At 46.3% G+C, this 23,738-nt stretch overlaps 1 protein-coding gene across 3 annotated transcripts in view; it reads left to right on the top strand.

Annotated features, from left to right (window-relative positions):
- Window positions 1-23,738, top strand: part of Dctd (dCMP deaminase) — a 56,433-nt gene that overhangs the window by 19,459 nt on the left and 13,236 nt on the right. The window contains exons 2-5 of one of the 3 annotated variants that reach the window (XM_075986759.1): window positions 329-541; window positions 1,035-1,132; window positions 13,783-13,914; window positions 14,108-14,243. In XM_075986759.1, the coding sequence (XP_075842874.1) occupies window positions 13,807-13,914; window positions 14,108-14,243 (244 nt within the window). In that variant the 5' untranslated portion in view covers window positions 329-541; window positions 1,035-1,132; window positions 13,783-13,806. Of the gene's footprint in view, window positions 1-328; window positions 542-1,034; window positions 1,133-12,261; window positions 12,599-13,782; window positions 13,915-14,107; window positions 14,244-23,738 lie in introns of those variants that run through there. The other 2 variants (XM_075986760.1, XM_075986758.1) reach the window with 2 other exon arrangements.

Here is a 23,738-nt window from a genome sequence, read left to right on the forward strand (position 1 = left end):
AGCAGGACCAGACAAAAGGGACATCCGGTAGGCTGAAAGGAGGGAAGTCCCTGAACCTTGAGGGACCCATTCCATCTTAGTAGGTCTTGATGTCCCCCACTGGAGAGACAAAGAGGCCATGTACTTGTGTGTGTGTGTACCCTGAGGACCAAACTCCTTCTCCCTGAAAATACAATATTGCCTTTCATTGTGTATGCGTGCTTGCATATGTGTGTGTGTGCACGCATGTGCACACACGTGCGTGCATTTCTCTTCCTGGCTAGAAAGAGGTGGGGAGGACAGTGCTTTACCAAAACCCGAAATGACAATGTCCACCTTATTTTTCTAGGTTGCATCAGAACTCTAAGGAGAAGTTGGTGTAAGCTCTAGAGAAGTCAGAAAACGGACTTTCGTCTGCCCGCCTGGGCTTTGTGGCTTCCAAGTGCGGCTCAGACTGCAGATGCACGAGTGCCTGACACCCCTGAAAAGCAGGAGCCCCGGCTTCCTGGAGGTCCAGCTCTGACAAGTCACTCCTGCTAGGTGGATTTCCCTGCTGCTAAAGGTGATTGGACAGACACCTGGGAGGGCTTTTGTATATATGTTTCCATGAATTTCTAATACGTCCACCATATGGCATCAAGTCTTCCATCTGCTTCAGAAATGCTGCAGCCTCACAGAGTGCTTTTCCCAGGACCACTGGACATAGTCTGCAATGGCTTTTCTCTTTCATTCCTGCCGTTGACTAGCTTTCCCTATAGAACTTCTCTTTTTCCTTTCTTCTTTCTTTTTACTTTCATTTTCACAGACAGAGTCTCATGTAATCTAGGTAGCCTCAAACTCGATATATATATAGCTCTGGGTAACCTTGAACCCCTGCTTCTTCTTCCACCACCTCTCAAGTGCTAATGTCATAGGTATTATGACTTTATATCATTTATTATTGTATTGTACATACATGTATACGATGTGTGGGGCGGGGCATGCATGGCCACAGTGCATGTGTGGAGATCAGGAAACAACTTTATAAAGTCACTTCTTTCCTTCCACCTTTATAGGAGTCTCAGGCATCCAACTCACCTTGTCAAGCTTGCGTGACAAACACTTCTAACCCGCTGAGCTGTCTTAGCCACTCCGGGACTACAGATATTATTAGGTTTGGTTTTCTTTTTCTGTTTACAAAAAATAATTAGCGTGTCTGTCAGGAGCAGATCTGTTGCACCCATGATGCCCAGTGCAACATCGGCCACAGGCGGACTGGCTGGTCTGTCTGTCCATGCGCTACTGCCATACAACAGTCAGGCGGAGTCATTTCTGATAAATCAAAGTCCATTTGGCTCGTGATCGTGAAAGCTAGGAAGTTCAAGACGGGATGGGTGCATGTGGTAAGGCCATTCTCATTAGTGGGACCTCTACAGAACCCCAAGGGAGCCCAGGGAATGTCATAGTAAGACAGGAAGATGACAAACTTGAGTCTCCCCCTTTCATAAGGTCTCATCTAACAGAGATTTAACTACTTCCCAAAACGTCACTTCCAAACACCATTGCCAGAACTTTGTGGATTAAGCTTAATTTCTTTTTATCCCTTCATTTTTAGGGCTGGGGGTTGAATCTGGGTTCCATGCTTGCTAGGTCAGTGCTCTGTTGCTGAACTACAGCCTCACCCCTCTCTTTACTTCTCATTCTAAGGCAAGGTTTCTCTAAATTGTCCAGATGGTCCTCAAACTTGAGATCCTCCTGAGTCAACTTCCTCAATAGCTGAGATTACAGGCCCGTGCCACCAGGCCTTGTTTGGGGATTACAGTTCAATATTCATTTCAGAGGGAACAAATACCCAGACCAAAGCAGTTGCTGAGGCCACCACTTCCTGGGTGTGGTGTCCAGATTTGATTTGCTTGTCACTGGCCTGCTGGGTTTGTGGGTTACCCCATTACTGGTTTCATGAGGTCCTTGAGCCCGGCGTGTTTTTTTTTTAACCTTCTAAAATGATCAGCTGGGTGGTGGTGGTGGTGCACGCCTTTAATCCCAGCACTCGGGAGGCAGAGGCAGGAGGATATCTGTGAGTCTGAAGTGAGCCTGGTCTATAGAGAAAATTCCAGGACAGCCAAGGCTGCACAAAGGAACCCAGTCTTAAAAAACAAAATAAATACATATAAAATGGGTAAAATGAGAGCCTAGGAAGACAGCTCAGTGGGTAAGAGAACTTGCTCTGCCAACATGAGGACCTGAACCTGAATCCTCATCCACCGTGTAGAAAGCTGAGCGTGGCCTTGTGTACCTGTAACCTCCGCACTGCGAGGAGTCAGGTGGATCCTGAGAACTCACTGGCAAGGTATCCTAGCAAAAATGCCCAGCTTCTAGCTGCTGTTGAGATGCTGTATCCAAGCAATAAGGTCGAGAGCAATAGAGAAAGATATTTCATATCCTGCTATGGCCACTGCGTGTACTTGCCTCTGCAGTCACCTGCAGACACACACACACACACAAACACACACACGGGGGGGGGGGGGGGGAGTAACATCGTATGGAACTCATATTTCAGTATCCAAGTTCTCCTGGACACACTGCTGTCTTTTTTCACCTTCACAGCTTTTACAGGACACCAGTAGGCCTTAGGACACACCTGACATTTATATGGCCCTAGCACCTGCCACTTCCTGCGACTCCTCCCTGGCCCTCCACCTACAGTTTGTCACCTTTTGCCTAAATGTGGGAGTTGCGGGTGCTGGAGACGATTCCTACAACACGGTGCTTGTGAGGATTGAAGGAGCACCAGAGTGTGGGGCTCTGCCTGGCATGCACCCGTCTTGAACGTTCTCTCTCTTCCTTAAACGGTCTTGGAGCACAGCGCAGAGAGATGGCACCACTAAGTTCTACCAAGGACTGCCTTGCACTAACGGGCCTCCTGGCAGTGTTCAGGCGTCCCTTCCAACCCAGACCCTCTCCCACTGATTTGACACGTGCCTGGGATGCTGCGCAGAACAGCTGAGTTTAATAACCGACGGCTGGTAATACCATCCTCAGAAACCCCCGAGTTTACTTGACGGTGGTTCCCGTGGATCCAGGAGACGAAAAGACAGGGACTTGTCTCTCCCTTGTCTCTCCAGGATGCTAGAATTCTGAATCCTCCCCCGAAGTGACTCTTGTGCCCACGATCATTCTGTGTTCGTCCGGCCACTAGAGAGCACTTTGAGACTAACAAAGTCTGGGCTGTGTGCCCAGGCCTCCTTTGGACTCTGCTGTCCTTGTGATGGGGGTGGTGGGGTGCATTTTCTCGCCGCGCGCTGCGCCCTCTAGCTTCCAGCAGTGGCTCACAAATGGCCATCAAGGCTGACGGATGCACTCTGCGAAGCTTAGTGACCTGTGCTAGTGATAATGAAGTATTCTGATGCGCAGATACATTTTATTCTGTCACTATGGTTTTCTGCCTCTGGTGACATCACCTCATTTGTCCTGCTTTACGGCATCTTTGGAAGGCAAGCATTTTCACTAGGGTCCCAGCTTCCTTATTGCTCCTATTCTTTTCTGTCAGATTGAATTTCTCTCAAAGAGAAAATATTGCTCGATATTGATTCCCGCGCACGAGATAATTTCAGGTTCTCGCTCGGCGGTTCAGCCGAAGCCCCGTTTAAAATCTTGAAGAGGTTTTTCAAGGCTAAGAGGCACAGTTCAAAAGAACAGTTCTTAAATGTGTTTAAAAGACCCTTGGCTACATTTTTTTCTGATGGTCTCATCAGCAGTTTGCACTGATACAGTTTCCATTGTTATCACAACTGAACCGTATCATAGGGAGTTGTACCAGCAAGACCATCAAACTCTCTCAAAAAAAGCTATAAAGCTTTGATGTTTTCTGGCCTATTTCTTACTGTGCTCTTAAAATGTTTAGCTTCTGCTGAGCCAAATATGTACTTGCAAAGGCAAACGCAGTGAAAAACTCTTCAAGCGTCCTGGGTACCGCTGTAATATCCAGACGTACAGCAGGAAGATGAGTCTTTACTAGGTTGAATGGAGGCGGGGGGGGGGGGGGGGGGGGGGGGGGGGGGGGGGGGGGGGGGGGAGCTCTCCGTGCTATGCTTTGGGAATGACTAATGCCGACCCTCAGCTGGGCTTTCGTCCATCAGTGCTGGGGTCTAGCTGCGGACACAGTGACGAATTCGCTTTGCTGATCAGTGCTTATGAACAACATATCCCAAGGTCATTCCATCATGGCCTTAGTGTTTGCATCAAAGAGAAATCAAAGACATCAGCTCTAGCTACGACTCCTCCACAGATGGAGGCGTTTCGAAGGATAAGCTTTCAGGGGGTTTCTTTGATGTTTTTTTCTTTAAAAAAAATCCTAAATAATTTTTCCCTCTTTTGAATGACACTTGACTCTCAAGTAGAGAATATTTCTGCACGTGAAATGTCAGCTCCATCTAATAATAACCCACTTAAAATATGCCACAAAAATGACTAATAGAATTTCCCACCATTTTATAAAATGAAATTCTTTTCCTCTGTGCTGGTACCCGGTTCCTAGAAGCTTCTAGAATGGTAGCTATTACAAACACAATGGATTTCTGCTCTAAGATGTGAACTCACTTTCTCGCCCATTACCAACATGCGCATGAAAATAGCAAGGGGCAAACTGGCAAACAGGTGATTAACAAAGACTTGTGAGAAAAACACACCTCTGGGTTTCTCTGATGTTTCATGACCATCAAAACATCCAGGGAGTGGGAGCTGAGATAAGAACTGCTCTCTTATTGTAAAGCTATTCTTGGTTTTCAGCAGCCAGGCTTAGTTTTTAGTTATCGGTCTCAAAGCCAAGTACAACCACTTTCTTCGCCGATCCTGGAGGCTGAAGGGTGGGCTACCTCATGCTCTTATTTCTTTATTGCATGGGATAGCTTTTGTGTGGGTGACAAAATAGTAGTCATCTATTGAAAGGTAGTATTAGTTCTGGCGTTTCGACAAGGCTGGAATGAGGCTCTGTGTGTGTGTGTGTGTGTGTGTGTGTGTGTGTGTGTGTGTCTGTGCGCATGCGCGTGTGCATACGTGCTTGCCAGCCGGGCTCTCCATGGTTCTCAGGAGCTATGGTGAACACTTACAGGGGTTTCCTCTTTAAAGGATGCAGAGATGGTATGTGCAGCTCTTCATCCGGGTTTCATTCCAGAAGCAAAATGAATCCCTGCCAGTGGAAATCTTTTTTTTTTTTTTTTGAGTTGTCCAGGAATTGAGTAGGACAAGTTTGGCCTCCAGTTATTTTTATTTGTCCTCTCTCCTGGAGACAGTCTTTCTATGTAACCTAAGCTGCCTTTAAATGAATTAAGTAGCCCAGGGTGGCTTTACACTCATGATCCTCCTGCCTCGAGCCTCTTGAAATTACAGGCATGTACCATCACAGTTAAAACGTGAATGATCTATATGTCTGCCCAGATGCCTATTCTTTGTGTCTTGTTTATTTTATACATACCCACCCCCTCCCTCCAGTGAAGGTGGCCTATGAACTGGTTAGGATGCTGAGGAGAAGCAATATCGGATGGAGGAGGGATAGCCCTGTGCTGTTTAGATAGGAGTAGGGGCTTTGTTTTTAGGGCAGAAGACAACCAGAACCTCCAGGTAATCCTGGACTGTTTGGGGCCAGCTCTTCCATTGTTGTCTTACATTGCCACTTAATCATTAATATTGCAAACACATTACATAGTTTTCTCTGAGAGAGAGAGAGAGGGAGAGAGAGAAAGGCTGATTTGACCTTGCGTTCCTCAAAGTCTTCACGTGGCTCCTTCCACAGGGGTGTTTTCAGGAGAGAGCTGTGGTTTGATTCATAGATTCGACGAGAGTGTGGTGGGAGAAAAAAAATCTCCCTGGATCAGTTGTGTGGACTGTAGCAAGCCAAGCAATCTTCCAGGGCCGGTATTTCCTCATCTGTAAAAAGCAGGGGCCGGACTCCATGATTGCTAAGGTCACTTCCAGCTCTGTAAATTCTATGCTTTTAAAAACTGCTCAGCTCCTGCAAGGAGAGCATCTTCAGTTTCTGGACAATGGCGCCCAGGGTGTATTTATGCTGACCTCCGACCACATTCTGACTTTCGACTCTAATGAATCTGGGCTTATTCTTCGCTGAAATGGCTGAGCTCCAGGAGCTCTTGGTGTGAGTCTAACACTGTGTAGATATTGATTTTTCTTGCAGGCTAGTGGTTACTGTAACCACCAAACTATTAAATTCCACTCGTTTCTGGAGGGAGGATTCCACAGGTGCCACTGCGTCCAGCTGATATTTAACGCTCAAATCCGGCGCTCATCTGAAGGCAGCATTTTACTAGGATCTCACTATCTTAAAAAGCTTCCTGGCGGACAGCTGTTGTGGGAGGTCCTTCCGCTCCTCCAGCCAATAGCCGCTGAGATACCAGCCCATTGGTATCCCTTTAAAAAAGCAGCCACTTCCCTCCCCTTCCATCATCTTAGAGTTACCAGACACTGCCTCCGTCAGAGGTGACCACAGATGGGACCTGGGCTCTGTTGGCTATGTTTTCCACCCCCCTTCTGTGCCGGAGCTTAGCGCTTCTCACTGTAAATAGGATCGATGGTTATTCAAACAGGACAGGCTCCCTTCACCATTTTGTTTGGTCTTTTCGCCTCCCCACCCAATGGCATTGGTTCCCTATTGTTGTCAGGGCACAGATGTCCCTCTCAACATACACCTCTCTGGGGAGCTATGACATGAAAACATTAACGGACTCCTGCCTTTTTATTCGAGTTTACCCCCATTGAGGTCTCCAGCGACTAAAGAAAAGGCCCAATGGGGTATACTAGCCGCTAACTTCTACATAAAATTTAACGGAGCTTTCATTTCAATAATTCTTAGGAGGTCAGCTTGCTAGTCCAGCTAAAACACACACCACGGCGTGAGTGGTGAGGGCAGCGTCGATAAGAACTCCACACACAGAACCTTCTCTATTTTCCTTCAGAAGACTCTGCCGTGACCCCAGAGCAGAGCGCGTGTGTAATGAGGTCGTTGATATTTCTACAAAACCAGCAGCCTGATCAACTCTCTCCAGGTAGGCGCTTCCACAGCCGCAGCCTAAGTGACGGTTCCACATGAACACCATCTTTCCCGGTACAACACAGAAAGCTTACGCGCCCGCCTGACACATCTGAATTTTAAGAAGTGGGGTGATTGGCACTTGGTAACTTACACAGAAGTAAAAAGTGGTACAAGAAAATTGCCCGTTTTTTTTAGATCTACATTTTATGTATTCTTTTCCCCTATAAGAAGTGGTAAGACACGTAATTTCCATCAGCTTCAGTCAGCTATGTGTGAAAGAGGCTACAGGTTCAGGTCTGTAGAGGAAAAGCAAGTCACCAGGAGAACTGGCACAATGCAAGAAGGCAGACAATCTTCATGGCTGCCTTCACTTCTGGGGCTACAAATGGCTAGTTTGGGGCCAAGAACAAAACCTCAGAGTTGGATTCTGTCATCTTAAAAAATAATTCTGTTTTCTCTTTGTTGCGTGACCCAGCAGCCCCAAAGTCTCACCTGCCAAACGCCCCTCCATGCGCCAAATGCCCCTCCATGTGCCAAATGCCCCTCCATGCGCCAAACGCCCCTCCATGTGCCAAACGCCCCTCTATTAAAGGTAGAAGAGGAGGCAGATAGAAGGATTAACTAAAGCTTGCAGTTTTCTTTTATGTGTTGGGGACTACATATGGTTCTGCAGAAAGCAATTCTTTTCTACTGATTTATTTCGTCAGCCAATATTTATTGGTCAATATATTTACTAATACACAAACAGAACAGAGTGAATGGCTACAGACTGTTGTAGATGAAAACCTGTTATATTTTATTTAGAAGTTAAGGGCTAGTGTAGTCTCTTGTCACACTGTACCTTCCCTTAACTCACTGGCAAGACCTCTCTGGGGTCTATGCCCCATATATAATATATGCTTATTTATAGATATGTTTTTATACATACATATATATGCACACACTGAGAGCAAAGCATCTTCACTTTGCAAATGTCAAGTCAACCTTTCTCCACTGGCCTTCATTATAATTATAAAATAATGAAGGTTAATTGGCAATCTTGAACTCGTAACAAAAAGTCTATTTCTAATAGGAATATCCTGTCATGCCAGCTGCTACTTTTTCTACCTCTCATTGAACACATACATACAATAGACCTCATGCCTGAAAACACATATTATGTATGTGTGTGAGTGTGTGTGTGTGTGTGTGTGTGTGTGTGAGAGAGAGAGAGAGAGAGAGAGAGAGAGAGAGAGAGAGAATATACTGAGGTTCTATGTTATCACCACGTTGTTGGTTGTTTTGCTGTTGTTGTTGTTGTTTTTAACTCTTGGGACCCTGCTACCCAGCTCCCATACATAGAAACTTATTCTTACTTATGGATGTCTAAAGTTGGGTGGTGGTGGTGCATGCCTTTAATCCCAGCACTTGGGAGACAGAGGCAGGCAGATCTCAGTGAGTTTGAGGCCAGCCTGGTCACAAAGCAAGTTCCAGGACAGCCAGGACGGTTACACAGAGAAACCCTGTCTTAAAAAAACAAAAACAAAACTAATTTTCCCTCTAGGCCTTTTACCTTTCCTTATTCTATATATATTTCTTTCCTTCTTACTCCCTGGCTGGCTGTGTGGCTCGCTGTGTGGCTGGCCCCCTGGCATCCTCCTTTCCTTCTCCTTTTCTCACTCCTTGTTCTCCTCCCTAGATTTCTCCTTCTATTTATTCTTTCTGCATGCCAGCCCCACCTATTTCTCTCTCCTGCCTAGCTATTGGCCATTCAGCTCTGTATTAGACCAATCAGATATTTTAGGCAAGCAAAGTAACGCAGCTTCACAGAGTTAAACAAACACAACATAAAAGAATGCAACACCTCTTTGCATCATTAAAGAGCATAAAAGAATGTAATACATCTTAAACTAATATTCCAAGCATCATCAACCTTTTTTGTCTTACAGGAGATAATATAATCGTCCCTTGCAACCCATTCTAGTCTGGACTGCAGCATGGAAACATAAAATAACCAATCCTCCAAAAATCAGGAACACTGGTACTTATATACACAACACTTGGGTCATCAAATGAAACACAACTAGGGAATTGGGAATGTAGTTCAGATGGTGGAGTGCTCATGTGTTACACACCTGTCCTCCCAGCACTGGGAAGACAGAGGCAGAAGGATCAGGAGGTCAAAGTCATCTCAGCTACATAGTATGTTATAGGCCAGCCTGGGTACGCAAGACCCTTTCTCAAAATAAATAGATAGAGATAGATGGTTGGATAGAGGGGTTAGGTAGGTAGGGAGGTAGGTAGATAGGTAGATAGATAGATAGATACATACATACATACATACACACAGAGATACACAGATAGACAGATATATAAATACATACATACACAGACAGATGCATAGATACATACATACATACATACACAGATAGATACATAGATAGGTACATGCATACATACATAAACAAATAGACAGATAGATACATACACACATACATGCACATGATAGATAGATAGATAGATAGATAGATAGATAGATAGATAATACATACATACACAGATAGATACATAGATAGGTACATGCATACATACATAAACAAATAGACAGATAGATACATACACACATACATGCACATGATTGATAGATAGATAGATAGATAGATAGATAGATAGATAATACATACATACACAGATAGATACATAGATAGGTACATGCATACATACATGCATAAACAAATAGACAGATAGATATATACACAGAGATACATAGATAGGTAGGTAGGTAGGTAGATAGATAGATAGATAGATAGACAGACAGACCCATAAACTCAAGTAAAAACAAGGATATTCTAATAGGCTGCTTAAACACAGCATTTAAACATTAAGTGGGTCAGCAGTAAGGCAAAAAGTGGTTTGTTTATTGTGATTTTTGCAGCAAAAGTATGTAGTAGAAATTAATATTTAAAGAATGATTAAATGTATATTGTTAATTCAACAGAAGCCCCAAGTCAGTACATTTTGAAGGTCACCAGGGCACTATGAAGTAATTCATAGTCTGGCCTGACTAAAACCCTATTACCTCCCTCTCGTAACAACCTTGATGCGTGTATTGACTGCTTCCCATACTCAGGCCTCTGTTTCTTTAATTAAAAAGAATTTTCCTTCTCGGCAAACATAAGAGGCAGAATTATTAGGTGATATCTGGGTAGGGCAAATTATCTATGGATGCCGTCAAAAGTTCCTTCCAGGGGAGCCTCAGAAGAATTTTATGATGACTGGCCTTTTCAATCTGGGTCCCCCACACTCATGAGCTACTGAAGTAGTTCTAAGTAACGTAATATACATAGATAACCTGACGTTCCATAAGATGCAGAGTGGGCCAACGTCTGACAAGAGCCTTTACGACCATATTGATGCTGTCTATCCCTTGTGACATCCCCTCATCTTGCCTATGGAGGTAAAACCTAGATATGGCTGAAAGTGTAGCAAACTCCTGTACCTGTGGTATTAAAGCAAGAGCCTCAATTATAAGCCAAAATGAAAGGTATTAGCGAGAGATTTAACACTTACAGTCACACTTGGAGTTACAAGGTGTTAATGAGCAAGACGTCGGAAGGCATGCATTTTTCTCACTTGGCTGTCTGGTTTTACTGTTGGCGCAGAGAATTCGAAACCTCCAGTTGTGAAAGCAGGAATCAGGAGTGTTTCCTGCGTTATGAATGATACCCTCGCTAAGATGAGGGGCTTTCGGGGGGAATGCAGGGAACACCCAGGGTCACTGTTTGCAGCAAGCAGGATCCGGAATTTATTGCAGAGGCAGATATGTGAACTGACCAAAATGGAGAACGATGAGAAGTAACTAAATTATGTATGACAGCCTTTACACGGCCGAGGAAGGAAGAAAGCTTAATGATGCTGTGGTTGAAGGACCAGCAGCAACTGGTGATGTATTAGCTGTACGTCGGCAAGAAGAGGGATGAACCCACCAAGACCCGAGGACTGCAGATGACGGTGACAAAGACCAAGCCGTGGGTGGGGGAGAGAAACCACTTGCTCAGGACATAATGAATTTTAGTGGCAACATGATAGTCAACTAAAGTTAACTTGACATGAAAAATCATCGCTTTAATCTATGTGGCTCTTTCAAGCCTGTGTTTTATCAAGGCAAAAAAAAAATCTATAGTTAACAATGAAATATTTTCCCTTCTTTGCTTTCCTGGCTTCCACCAAGAGCAGTACATAATTTAATTATGGAATCTACAGGCTGGACCATGGAAATGAAGAATGATGTGTCTGGGCTAGTGAGAAATTAGGTAGCCCCAACTGTTTATTCTCATCATTCTTCCCTCTGTGAGGCTAAATTAATAGTTAACAAGCTTTTGTTTGGATTAGCAGTTGAGCTGTGCAGATCAGAATTCATGATTACTACAGTAGCTTTTATTTATGGAGAGATTAGGGATGGAGTGTGGGTAGTAGCTGGTAAGATCCGCGGGTAAGACAAACACGGACGCTTAAAGTTCCTCCAGACTGAGGGAGTCCAGGAAAGGACGTGCAAGGAAATGGATGTAGTTCCTTGGGGCATATGATCTCCACAGACTTTACCAGGGGACTGTCAAGCCAGCATGTGTGCACCTTGACTAACTGAAGAAGGGTCCTTTCGCAGGACTGGAGTAGAAACTCTAACCCAGGTCAACCAAAAAGCGATGCAAATTAACTTTCGAAGTATGAGGCCTCAGGGCACGGCTGCACGCCCTACATCCTCCTCATATGAAACTGACAAACCACCGCCTAGCTGGGAGGACTCAAACTTAGGGCTTATTATAGAGACCCAAACCAAGTCCCTTCGTTGCCCGCCCCTTTCAGGTCCGGGGCATCAAGAATCTTTGGGTCTTTTATTCACCTTTCTGTATTTATAGTAAATGCTTAAGGAGGGGGTTATGGATTCAGAGGACTGGGAGGCGCACTCACCATGGACAACTAAAAAGATCGAGCTCTCAGGCCCGTGGGTGCGGCGAGGTACGGTCCCTTCCTGAGCCCACTCCTGCATCACCAGGGCAAAAAAAGCCCAGGGCAAACCACAAAGGTAAACGCAAAGGTGACCGCAACGCTGGGGTCCCACGCTGGTTCCACGCGTGTCGGTCAGACTGCCGACCCACTGTGCATCAGGACCCACGGTCGCGGCACCCCGGGGTCGCCGGGGGTCGCGACCGCGCGGAGGTGCTCGCCGCGCTCGTCCCCGCCTCCCCTTCCGCTGCGCGCGGGCTCCGCCTCCCTCCCGACTTCCTTCCACGCGGCGGCGGCGCCCGGGGTCGGGTGGTGCGAGCGTGGCTCCTAGCCCCCTCCGGAGCGGACGGACGGCTGTCGCGTCCCCTCGCTGAGGACCGGGCTGAGTGGGCGGCCACTCGCGTGCGCGCGGGCTCGCCGCCGAGGAGGGAGGGCGCTCCCCGAGTCGCTGCTGGCGCGCACGTGGTGGGGAGGATGGAGACTTGAGAACCTGGCGCAGAGTTGGGAGAAGTGGCCAAGACTCTGCGTCCTTTCCCGGCTGAGGTGTAGCGGTTTCTCCCCGGACTGGTGACATCTCAGCCTCAGTTTCCTCGTTTCTGAAGCTGCTCGTGGGTGGGTACAGAGCCCCCAGGGAGTTTTTTGTTTGTTTGTTTGTTTTTTCGAGACAGGGTTTTGGAGCCTGTCCTGGAACTAGCTCTTGTAGACCAGGCTGGTCTCGAACTCAAAGAGATCCGCCTGCCTCTGCCTCCCAAGTGCTGGGATTAAAGCTGTGCACCACCACCGCCCGGCCCCCCAGGGAGTTTTAAAGCAAGCACAGGGCAGCCCGGGGTGGAGAAGGGGTGGAGAACCGTGTCCTCTCTCGCTGCCTTCCCTTCCCCCTCCAACCCTTAAAGCAGGCTGGAAGGCAGTCCAACCAGCAAGTCTCCCTGTTGAGCAGGGTTGCAAGGGCTATTGTTGGTGGCTCCTCATACCTACTTGTCCACTGCTAGATATTGCCCTGAGTCTGAAGGGGAAGTTTGGGAAATGCCCACCTTAAGATCTCAGTGAATGGGGTGACCCTGTATTGCCGTCCTTCCCTAGTTTATTTTTCAAAGGATTCTTCTCTTAGCTGAAGTTCTGTGCCTCCGCCCACCCATTATAGAGACCTCTCAACCTCTCCCCCATTGTAAAGTCCATGTTAGAGAACCTGGCTTTAGTATTAGCATTTTCTTATTTTTTCCCGTTTAGTTCACTTTTCATAGTTGATTAATCGATTTATTTGAAGAAACGTTAGTTCCCAAACTGACCCCATTTAAAATTTTATTATTTATTTATTTGCACTGGACTTAGAGGGCAAATTTCCCGAACTGGCCTCATTTCAAATTCTTTCTTTCTTTCTTTCTTTCTTTCTTTCTTTCTTTCTTTCTTTCTGTCTGTCTGTCTGTCTGTCTGTCTGTCTTCCTTCCTTCCTTCCTTCCTTTCTTTATTCCTTTCTTTCTTGTCTTCCTTTCTTTTCTTTTCTTTCTTCTTTCTTCATTTGCAGTGGGCTTAGCCGTCAAATTTCCTGAGTTCTGGGTTTCTTTTCTTTTCTTCTTTCTTTCTTCATTTGCAGTGGGCTTAGCCGTTAAATTTCCTGAGTTCTGGGTCTGTAAGATGTGTTGCTAATGCCTGTTTTAGCTAGACGTGAGGGTCTTAAGTGGATAGGACCCCTGTTTTGTGGTTTCCGCTTAGTGAGTACAGCTGCAGTTTTGCCCAGGGCTCAGGATTGATGCATTTACTTGGAAAGCAGATTGACAGTTGTTCTTCTCCGTGTTTAGGGGCCTGTGACTTCGAGACCCAACATGAGTGACATTGCCTGCAAAAAGCGGGATGACTATCTGGAATGGCCTGAGTATTTCATGGCGGTGGCCTTCTTATCAGCCCAGAGAAGCAAGGATCCGAATTCCCAGGTAAATCGCTTTTGCGGGCAGGTGTTCAGATACTTGCAGAGATGTACACAGAGAGCAGGTGAGGAAGTGGGTGCCTGGCAACGTAATTGCAGAACCCATCTGCTGCCCTTAGTGCCCAGCTCCCCCATGCTTCTGCGCCACCTCCCCAGCGGCACACGGAGTTACCAGACCCTTGGGCGATGTTTCTCTCTAGGTTGGAGCCTGCATTGTGAATACGGAAAACAAGATTGTTGGGATTGGGTACAACGGGATGCCAAACGGGTGCAGTGATGACCTGTTGCCTTGGAGGAGAACGGCAGAAAATAAGCTGGACACTAAATATCCGTACGGTAAGGCATCCGCAGGCTTCAGCCTGCTTCCTGTCATAGCTTAGTGAGGGCTTCATTGAAAAACAAAAACGAGTCTTCCTTTTTAGTCATCAACAGATGGAAAGGGGAAAAAATTTGTAGGGAACTACCCTATCTTCCTGTTTCCCCTTTTTTAGGCAATGTTTTAATTAATTCTTTGATAATTTTATCTTCTTTTAAGATTTACATATTTATTTTTATTTGTGTGCCTGTATGTGCCTACATGAGTTTATATGCACTACATAGTTATTCTATCCCACCAGCCAGCTCCCGAATCACTACAGAGAGACTTACTAATTATGAAAGCATCTCTGATAGCTTAGGCTTATATCTAAATAGTTCTTACAACTTAAATTAAACCATATGTTTTAATCTTTGTTCTCTTACGTGGTTTGGTTACCTTTACTTTGTAAAGCCCACACTGCTTGCTCTGCAGCCCCTGGCATCTCTTCATAACTCTGCCCTTCTTCCCAGCATCCTCTTTGCCCTGAAAATCCTGCCTAGCTATTGGCTGTTCAGCTTCTTATTAAACCAATCACAGTGACATAACCTTGCACAGTGTGACCAGGTATCTCGCAATGCGTAGGTACAAGTGACAGCAGAGGCCAGAAGAGGGTGTCAGGTCCCTTATAACATGAGTTATAGGCATCTCTCCAATGCCACACTCCTGTCCCCATCTCTTAAGTTTCAAAGAGCCACCGATGAAAGCACGGTACTGTTACACAGACTGGCCCTGAGGTCCTGCGCTTACTGCCTTTGTGGGTCTGGTGTGCTTCACAGTGGTCTGAGAGCCTAGAGACACCAGAGCTTGCAATGAAGGCCTCAGCCCTTTGCAGAGAGAGCAGGGTCACATGTGGGGCAGCTCTGTGAGTGGTTTCTTCACTTTGGGAAAACCGAATCAGCTTGCCGAGTGGTGTTTCTGCTAACCAAGCAGTAATCCCCTTGATGTGCTGAGAAGCAAGATGGCATTCAGCCTCATGAGGACATGAGTGAAGTTCATCTCTGGGAAGCTGGTACCAGACTGATCTGGGCATCAGGAAGTGGATGGTACGGCTCCATCTCCGTTGCTTGGGTCTCTAGTCCCACTGTGGGCTGTGTCCAAAACCAAAGGCAGCAGTATATAGAAATGAAGCCCTTTGCCTTGGCTCTTTTGCTGTATTAGTTACTGTTTCTGTGACAGAAATGACTTGTGAGAAGAAAGGTTTATGGGGGCTCTCAGTTTCAGAGGGATTTTAGTTCATCATGGTGGGGTTGTTTTGGCTCTGGGGATGGCTCTGTCCTTGGCACAGGAAGTGTAAGGTAGTGTCTGTTCACATCCCATGGACCAGAAGCCAACTGCAGAACTGTGTGGGGGGGGGGAGGGAGTAATAGCCTTTAAAGGCTCACCCTCAGTGACTCATTTTGTAAGGTAAACCCCATTTCTTAAAACCTGTACACTTGAAAATTAGCTTCACAAGCTGTGGAGTTCAGTGCTCAAAACATAAGCCTGTATGGGACCTTCTAGATGGGAACCTGTAGACAGAAGTTTCTGTCCCACCCAGTCCCATGGCATTCAGTCCCAAAGAAACACACAGAGGCTTATATTAATTATAAACTGTTTGTTCTGTTTGCTCAGGCTTATTATTAACTAGCTCCTACAACTTAAATTGACCCATAATTCTTGTCTATGCTTAGCCACTTGGTTTGGTACCTTTTCTCAATGAGGCATTCTCATCTTGCTTCCTCTGCATTTGGCTGGTGACAAAATCTCTCTGCCTTTTTCTCTTCCCAGAATTCTCTCAGCCGGGTTGCCCCACCTATACTTCCTGCTTGGCTACTGGGGTATCAGCGTTTTATTAAACCATTATGAGGGACAAGTCTTTATAGTGTACAAGAGCTTTCTCCCACAACAGAAACCGTAGCTGTCTTTGCCTATCTCAACCCCAGTGGGAATCCCTCCAGAGATGATGTGGAGAAGGAAAATTCGCTTTGCTTTTCCTCCTGTTTTTCTGTCTGGGTAGGTAATCCCAGAAGAGAGTCACATTGGGTTGTTCCTGTCTGTTTCTGGCTTTTTGTCACGTTACACCTGGTATTTATGTCTTAGAATGAACAGCTCGACTCTGTAGGAAGCCAAGTAGATTAAGGTCAATTAAATGGGAAGGATTGTGCCTTCCGGGAGTCGGGTTCAAGGTGTCAGTGTAAGACCTGTCTCGGTTGTTGGCTCTTTTGGTAGGCTTTTTCTCTGACTGTTCCTCCCGAGGAAGTCCATGTCTGCCTTTAGTCTAATTTATGTATTTTTCACTAATGTTCTTGGACCTTAATCTTCTTAAGTAAGCCCCGGAAGTTTCTTTTTAAACTGCTTAAGGGCAAATCCTGCATGTTTGAGAGGAAAGGGAGCAAGGTGCCTGAAGAAGAGAGGGAATTGAGGAGTAAAAGGGTAGAGACCACTGCAAAGCATCCAGGGTTTTCAAGGGCATAAAAAATAGTTCCACAATTAAGGGGATTGATAGTCAACTTAATTTCACCCCTGGTAGGAGCAGCAAGAGCACAGGCAAATTGGGAGAGTGTGGAACTCTCTCTTCCGAGGCCCAGCGATGGCTCGTGGTAATGAGTTATGTGAACAGTATGCTGGCATATTTTAGAAACTGTCACCCTGGTTTCCGTAAGCCTCTGATGGGGAGAAGAGGGGGAAATGATCAGTTGTTTTGAGGTCTATGCAAAGTGATTTTTCACAGTCCAGTTCGATGTCCTGTATAAAAACAGCCAAAGCGAAAGGGTCGATAAGTTGAAGATCTGCATTGAAACATGACACTCCAGCCAATATTTCTCTGCGTCAGGACAGTGACGTATGAGTCCTTCCTCCGAGGATTTTTTTTTTTTTTCGAGACAGGGTTTCTCTGTGGCTTTTGGTTCCTGTCCTGGAACTAGCTCTTCTAGACCAGGCTGGCCTCGAACTCACAGAGATCCGCCTGCCTCTGCCTCCCGAGTGCTGGGATTAAAGGGGTGCACCACCACTGCCCTACCCTCTGAGGAATTCTTATACCGACTATCACAGACTATCTATCGGTCTGTGGTACTCAGGCTGGTTGCTAAAGATATCAGTGGATAGAGGGTGCAGCGTTCAAGGTCGCCAGTGGTCACTGGGCCCTTCTTGATGTGGGCCGTGTGCCTTCAGTCACTGAGAGGCCTGGAGTGTTTGTAACAGTGTTATAGAAACCAAACCAAAGACTGAATTACATTCTCACACACCTCTCCCCGCTGCTTGGTGCTCTGTACCCTCAGAGTGGCTGGCTTTATTCTAAAGCTGCTGTCTTTTGTCAAGGGTGGGGAGAGTACCTCTGGAGCGGCTTCCCGGGTGGGTGGAACTCAACCTAAAAGGCATTTGTCCAACCCACTGGTTCTCCTTTACTGAAGAGCTGCTGAGTTTCTGAGTACTGGTTGTCTGTCTACAGCATTTTTTATCATCTATGATATCTTTAGGTTTTCTGAGTTCTTTGCCCTCACTTATCAATTATTCATTTTTATGTGTAGCTGGGTGAGAACGTAGACAATTTTCGCTCAGGAGCATAACCTTGTAATTTGATGTACCATAAAAATTGTAGAAGGTATTAAATGGTTTTTTAAAGGCATTTAGTATTACTACCATCATAATATATACGTAACGATGGGCTTTACGTCTAAATAATGACGGCTGTGCGTGCGCTGTGCACTCATTCCAGACTTTCCAGGGCTGTTCGGGCCACCGAGAAGGGAATGTTCAGATTGCCTAGGATCTAGGAGGCATTTTTTAAAACTTCTGTTTTAAGCTTACAAACTTTAATTTAAAAAAAAAATGAGGCCATAACTGGGTGCTCTAACTCTTCTCGTCCCTCACCTGTGTTAATTTTGCCCAAGCTAGGAAAGGATGAAACCCTTAGAGATTTTTTAAGAGCTCAATTCATTGGTTCTGAGCTGCTAAGTCAGCAGGTCCTGAAGACAAATTTCTGTTGTCACCTTGTTGGGGTAAGAGAGACCAGAAGCTGTAGTGAGGCACACCTTTGGGTGTGCCTGTGAGCGGGGCTCTGGAGAGAACTGAGAGGGTTAGGGCTCGTCTGGAATGTGGGTGGCTCCTTCTCATAGGCTGAGGCCCTGGCCCGAGGAAAGGGGTTTCGGGGTAGGGGTGGGACAGGGGTTGGATGGATGGGAGGGCGGACAGTGGACAGCGACAGACTGAGCCCCAAAGTGACTAAGCCGGGGAGCCTGAAAATCATGGAAATCCGAGTTTACCAATAGTAATGCAGCTCAGCTCCCCGTTATTCATTCTGGGAGCTTGGAGTCGTCAGCCTTGATTGACACTTGGTGGGGAGAAGGGAAACGCAGAATGCTTGCAGCGGAAGAGAAAGGCAGCCTTCTCTGGGCTGTCTCTCTAGAGAGGCATCATGAAAGGGTGTTTTTGTTCTCCCAGCCTTAGGATCAAAACTTCATGAAGCTGTTTGATTATGATTAAATTTTAATATGGAAAATGAAAATTCCCCCAGCTAAAGAAACTACTCTTCCATTCATTCCCTTCCCCGCCCCTGAAAAATCCAAAAGTTAGTATGACGTCTGTGCCAGTCAGTGGCAGGAAGAAGGCAGCCTTGTTCAAGCGAGCGCTTCCCGGGTGAGCAGCAATTAGAACACCAGGAAGCAGCAAATTTATCTAATTTGCCGCATAAAAAGACTCGGGAAGATTTTGATTTTTATGAGGAGGAGGAGGTAGGTTGCTAAACTCACGATGAAGTGTTTAGCTGACATTTTTGTTAAATTCATTACGGTGTAACACGTTTCCTCAAAGATACCAATTTCATAGCATGGAGGAAAAATACTCTTGGTAATTCAGATATTGCTCGTTCCTTGAGGTGTCATGGCTGTCGTAGAGTCAAGTTCTTTGCCTGGGTAAGCGTCAGGAAATTTTTACACAGTGGTTGCTACACTCCCGTGATGCCCTGCCTTGCTGTTTACCATTGGTGAAGTATTTGGTGTGTGAGTATGCGTCTTCGTCCGTCAGGAAGCGGGATTGCTATGCTGGTCCTATCACATGTTGTCCTATTAGGGACCCCAGTCCTGATGTCCCTAGGAGTGGGTGGCACCTTTATTCTGAATGCATTGGGCAGAAATGAAGTTGTGGACTTCTGCAAGAATCGGGTCCCGTTTCCACAGGAATGCTCTGGAAAGAGACCAGTGCTGCAGAGGCCTGAGAGATGGGTGGCACAGTGGGTAAGGGCACTTGCTGCACAAGCTTGTGGCTCAGAATCCAAATGCCTGGTACCCACAGAAAAAAGGCAGGTGTAGCCCCATACCCCTGCAGCCCTAGTGCCGGGAGAGATGCAGACAAGAGGTTACGGGGCCTACTAGCCACCAGCCTAGCTCCGGGTGTAATGAGATGCTTTATTTCAAGGGAATTAAAGCAGAGAGTGACATAGCAAGACACCCAGTGTCCGTCTCTGGCCCCCGTGTATGCACAGGCACGCGGACTCACGCAGACATGAGCATAGGTGTGCACTCGCAGAGAGACAACGGTGCAGGGAATGAAATGTTGAAAACCCGGGAATTAATTCGGGTGACAGATCCACATGGCAACTTTCACCACCATTGCCGGCGTGCGGCAAAGCTTCTCTAAATTCCGCATTTAAATTTAATCTTTATTTTTCATGTTTAGCATATTGTTAAGCATGCAGAGATGTCACTTTAGTGATTACGTAGCCGTTCGCCTCACCCCCACGCACACTGACATTTTCCTGACTGCCGTGCGGGTGATATATTTCTTTGGCATCTAAAAGGTTAGTCTTGAGACACTAATTTATCAAGAAGTTAGGAGACTGATCCTCCTCAAGCCGTGACTTCCTCGCTGCTTGTGAGAGCTCCGGAGTAATTAAGATCAAATTTGCCCTTCCGGTTCAAACCGGATGTCCGCTGGTTTTGTTAGGCAGATCCGTGGATTTGATGACTTGGTGTCTCTCTTTCTGCAGAATTTCATTTTGTGTGTAGCATCCTGCCATTCCTCCCCTACCTGGCCATCCGGAGTTGAGGCCCGAGAGAAAGCGTGACTGGGGACTTTTGCACAAGTTATCTATTGGCTCTAGGCAAGTAACCTGTTGGCTGTAGGAAAACCTTTGAGTCATTTATATTACCCAGCTTGAGATACGACTAATTAATTATTCCTTAAGGTACAATTCTTCATAAGAGGCCTTCGGGAAGGAACAAATAACTTTTACTGATGTATTTGATTTCTGTCAAATAAAGTACATATTTCTATTGGCACAGGTTTAGTTGTATTTAAAACATCAGTGATCATTTCCTATGAAAATCTAGAAAGGATGACAGTAGCATGATCCCTGTTCTGAGGAGCAGATGTAGGAAAAGCTAAAATGTCTGTGGCACTTAGACCTTGCCGTAAAAGCCCCCATATAGCCGATATTACAAAGAGTGATGCTGGAAGCCTGCTCCCCCCAGAGAAGCTGGAGACAGTTGTGGCCCTCACGCTGATGACCAGAAGTGTGCTAAGGGAGAGTCTTGTCCTCTACCTTGAAATAAAAGGTTTCCCGAAAAGTTAGTATTTTTAAGGGAGTTGGTTAATTGCTTAACCTTCAGCCGCTCTTGAGCCGATGGCCCCGTCTTGCCAGGTTGGTTGTTATTGTCGCTCATGAGGTTCCAAGCTGGTGAGACTGTTGATGACACCGCCCCCTTACCCCGCAGCAGCCCACAGAGCCCCTTCTGAGTGCTGGGAAGAAGGCTGGTCAATACCAGTTTGGTTTCTCCATGTCCTGTGACACCAATGCCCTCAGTAGTAGTCTTCCCATTAAGTTCAGTGGGCAGCCGAGAACAGTAGCGGTCATACACCATAGACCAAAACATTCTGTAGGCAAACCACTCCCTTGGTGGAATCTCTTAGACTTTGTGTGAGGTAGAAACGTATCTACTTCTCTGTTCCTGAAATACAAGGTCTGGCTATTAGCCACACCTGTTGACAATAACCTTGAGTGAGCAGAACTGTCTGGTGTAAATCTTGGGGAACCTTTGCTTGAGGTAGAAACACAATAACCTTGAAGGAGTAGAGGTCAGTTCCCACTCTCTGTCCTTTGGTCAACAGGCTCATGTTTCTGGTCCTCCACAGTCATGGAGTTTTTAGACCCAGGACTTGGCATGTACTTCTCAGTCTCAGTCTCTCTGAACTTAAAAACACTTGTATTGCCTCTGTGTGCACATCTCTGTGCATGTCTCTGTGTGCATGCCTTTGTGTGTGCGCATCTCTGTGAGTGCACATGCATGTTTTTGGGAGAATAGTGCTGCTGGATGATTCTCCCGTCTCCACCGCCAGTAAAGCACTTGCTATACGAATGATGGGATTACAGATGTCCATAAAGCTACGTCTGGCCTTTTGCATCTATTTGGTGGTTTTCTGTGAGTTCTGGGGTTAAACTCAGGTTGACAGGCTTGCATGGCAGGTGCTTTCCCCTGAGATATGTCACCTTCCCCACCTCTCCGTCTCGTTATGGAGTGGTTCATTGCTGAAGACTCTGCCCGTTCTACAATTACAAGGAAAAATACTAATAATGCAGCCAGTGGCGTGTGGTTGGTGTGGCTCGTTCTGCCGAATTCTGAAGGCATTCTCAGTCCAAGCTGCAGGCTGTGAATGTTGTTTGTGAGGGGCAAGGAGGATGCCATGATGTACGGAAGGATAGAATCAGGCTTCCGACCTGTTGGGGCCTAGCAGGATGCGTCACCAGCAGCAGCCAAGGTGTGAGACACTGCAACTCCTGCAGCCAGAGTGGAGTACTCGCCCTGTGAGCAAGGCTATTTCCTCTTACAAAAAGCAAGCCCTTCTCTCCCCTCTCTGGTCCTTCCGCTCTTGCTGAGGCTGTTGCGTGGTCTGACCTTGTGGTGTCCCTTGGCTCCAAAACACCAAGGTTACCTTTCAGTGTTAAATGAGTACACTACCTCCCTTCCCTTTTGCTTTTGTTTTGATCCCATTTGGGGATGCCAGGGATTGAACCTGGGGCCTCGGGCATGCTGGGCAAATTGTCATTGAGGTGCATCTCGAAGGTAAATATAAACCAGTTAGAGACAGTGTTCACAAGTAGAGGGGAGTAGCTAAGGACCATGGGCTACCCTGTAAATGTGGAGATTAAAAGGCATTAAATAAGAAAAGGTTTGGGGGGCTGGAGATATGGTTCAGTGGTTAAGAGCACTGGCTGCTCTTTCAGAAGCCCTGAGTTCAATTCCCAGCAACCACATGGTGGCTCACAACCTTCTGTAATTAGATCTGGTGCCCTCTTCTGGTCTGCAGGCATACATGGAGGCAGAACACTGACTGTATACATAATAAATAAATCAATCTTAAGAAGGGGAAAAGGTTGGGAAATGGCGATAGAGGAGAGGATCTGTATGTGAGTGAGAGAATGGGTTTGACACGCTAGACCTGCAGGAGGCCTGCTTACAACTGTAGAGAAAAGATGCGCGTCTAAGACCAGGCAGGAGGAGCTTGAGGAATCCTCCTGTGACTCGAGCCCCAGCGATCCTCATTGGAACAGAGATGCTCGCTGGGCACTGGCAATCACCCGTGGTGAACGCTGACTTTGGTGAGCCCAAAGGCTAGCACACTGCCACCCCACTACCCGAAGGGCCAACACCGGCTCCTTAGTAGAAGTGCAGATTTTATCTCTTTGCTTCTTTCAAATGATAGATGCCATAGTAAATTTAAAATATTGAATATGATAACTGAGTATGAATTTTTAAATTCTGCAATTAAAAGGCTTTGTTGAAATGCCATTAATTTTGAGTTTAGGTGAATAAAGGGAGGCAGAACTCTATGGCGGATTTTTTTTTTTTCCCCTTCTGCAAATGAGCTATTCCTTTTCAGGGGTTAAAATAAATGCTAGTGGATCACCTATTCTTTTACCAGCCTGAGTTGTCAGCTAATAAAGAGGTCGTCCTCTCCAGTCGTGTTCTTCAGGTTTAGAACTATGTGTTATCAGTTCCTGGTTGTGGTAGAGTGCTGTCCCATGTAACTGTTTGCCTGCTCACTCTAGGGCATCTTATATTATAACACACACACACACACACATACACACACACACACACACACACACACACACACACACCTGTGTATTACATGCCCGGAACTGTGCCAGTGGTGCACAGGATGCGTGTGCTCTGATCTGTTATCACAGCATTTGCAGGTTGATTGTGGAGGTGGTAGGTGTTAGTGCTAATGAAATAAGCTGACATTATGGGCTACTCCCTTCAGAGATCTGAAGGGTCAGGTGGGCCAGGGAAAATGGGCAGGTTGGTGTTGGGGGATGGGGGAGGCATCCCAGGAAGGACCGCCTGGCTCAGGCTCCCTGATGGAGTGATGTGTGCTAAGAAAAGAAGCAGCAGCCCAGGCTTCAAGAGCAAAGGGTGGGCTAAGGAGTTTAGATTTAAGAGATTGTTGTTTTGTGCTTTGGGGTGACTCTGTGCCTCTCCCGACTCTTAGGTCGA

This window comes from Microtus pennsylvanicus, chromosome 9, assembly GCF_037038515.1.
Source record: "Microtus pennsylvanicus isolate mMicPen1 chromosome 9, mMicPen1.hap1, whole genome shotgun sequence".
NCBI lineage: Eukaryota > Metazoa > Chordata > Mammalia > Rodentia > Cricetidae > Microtus > Microtus pennsylvanicus.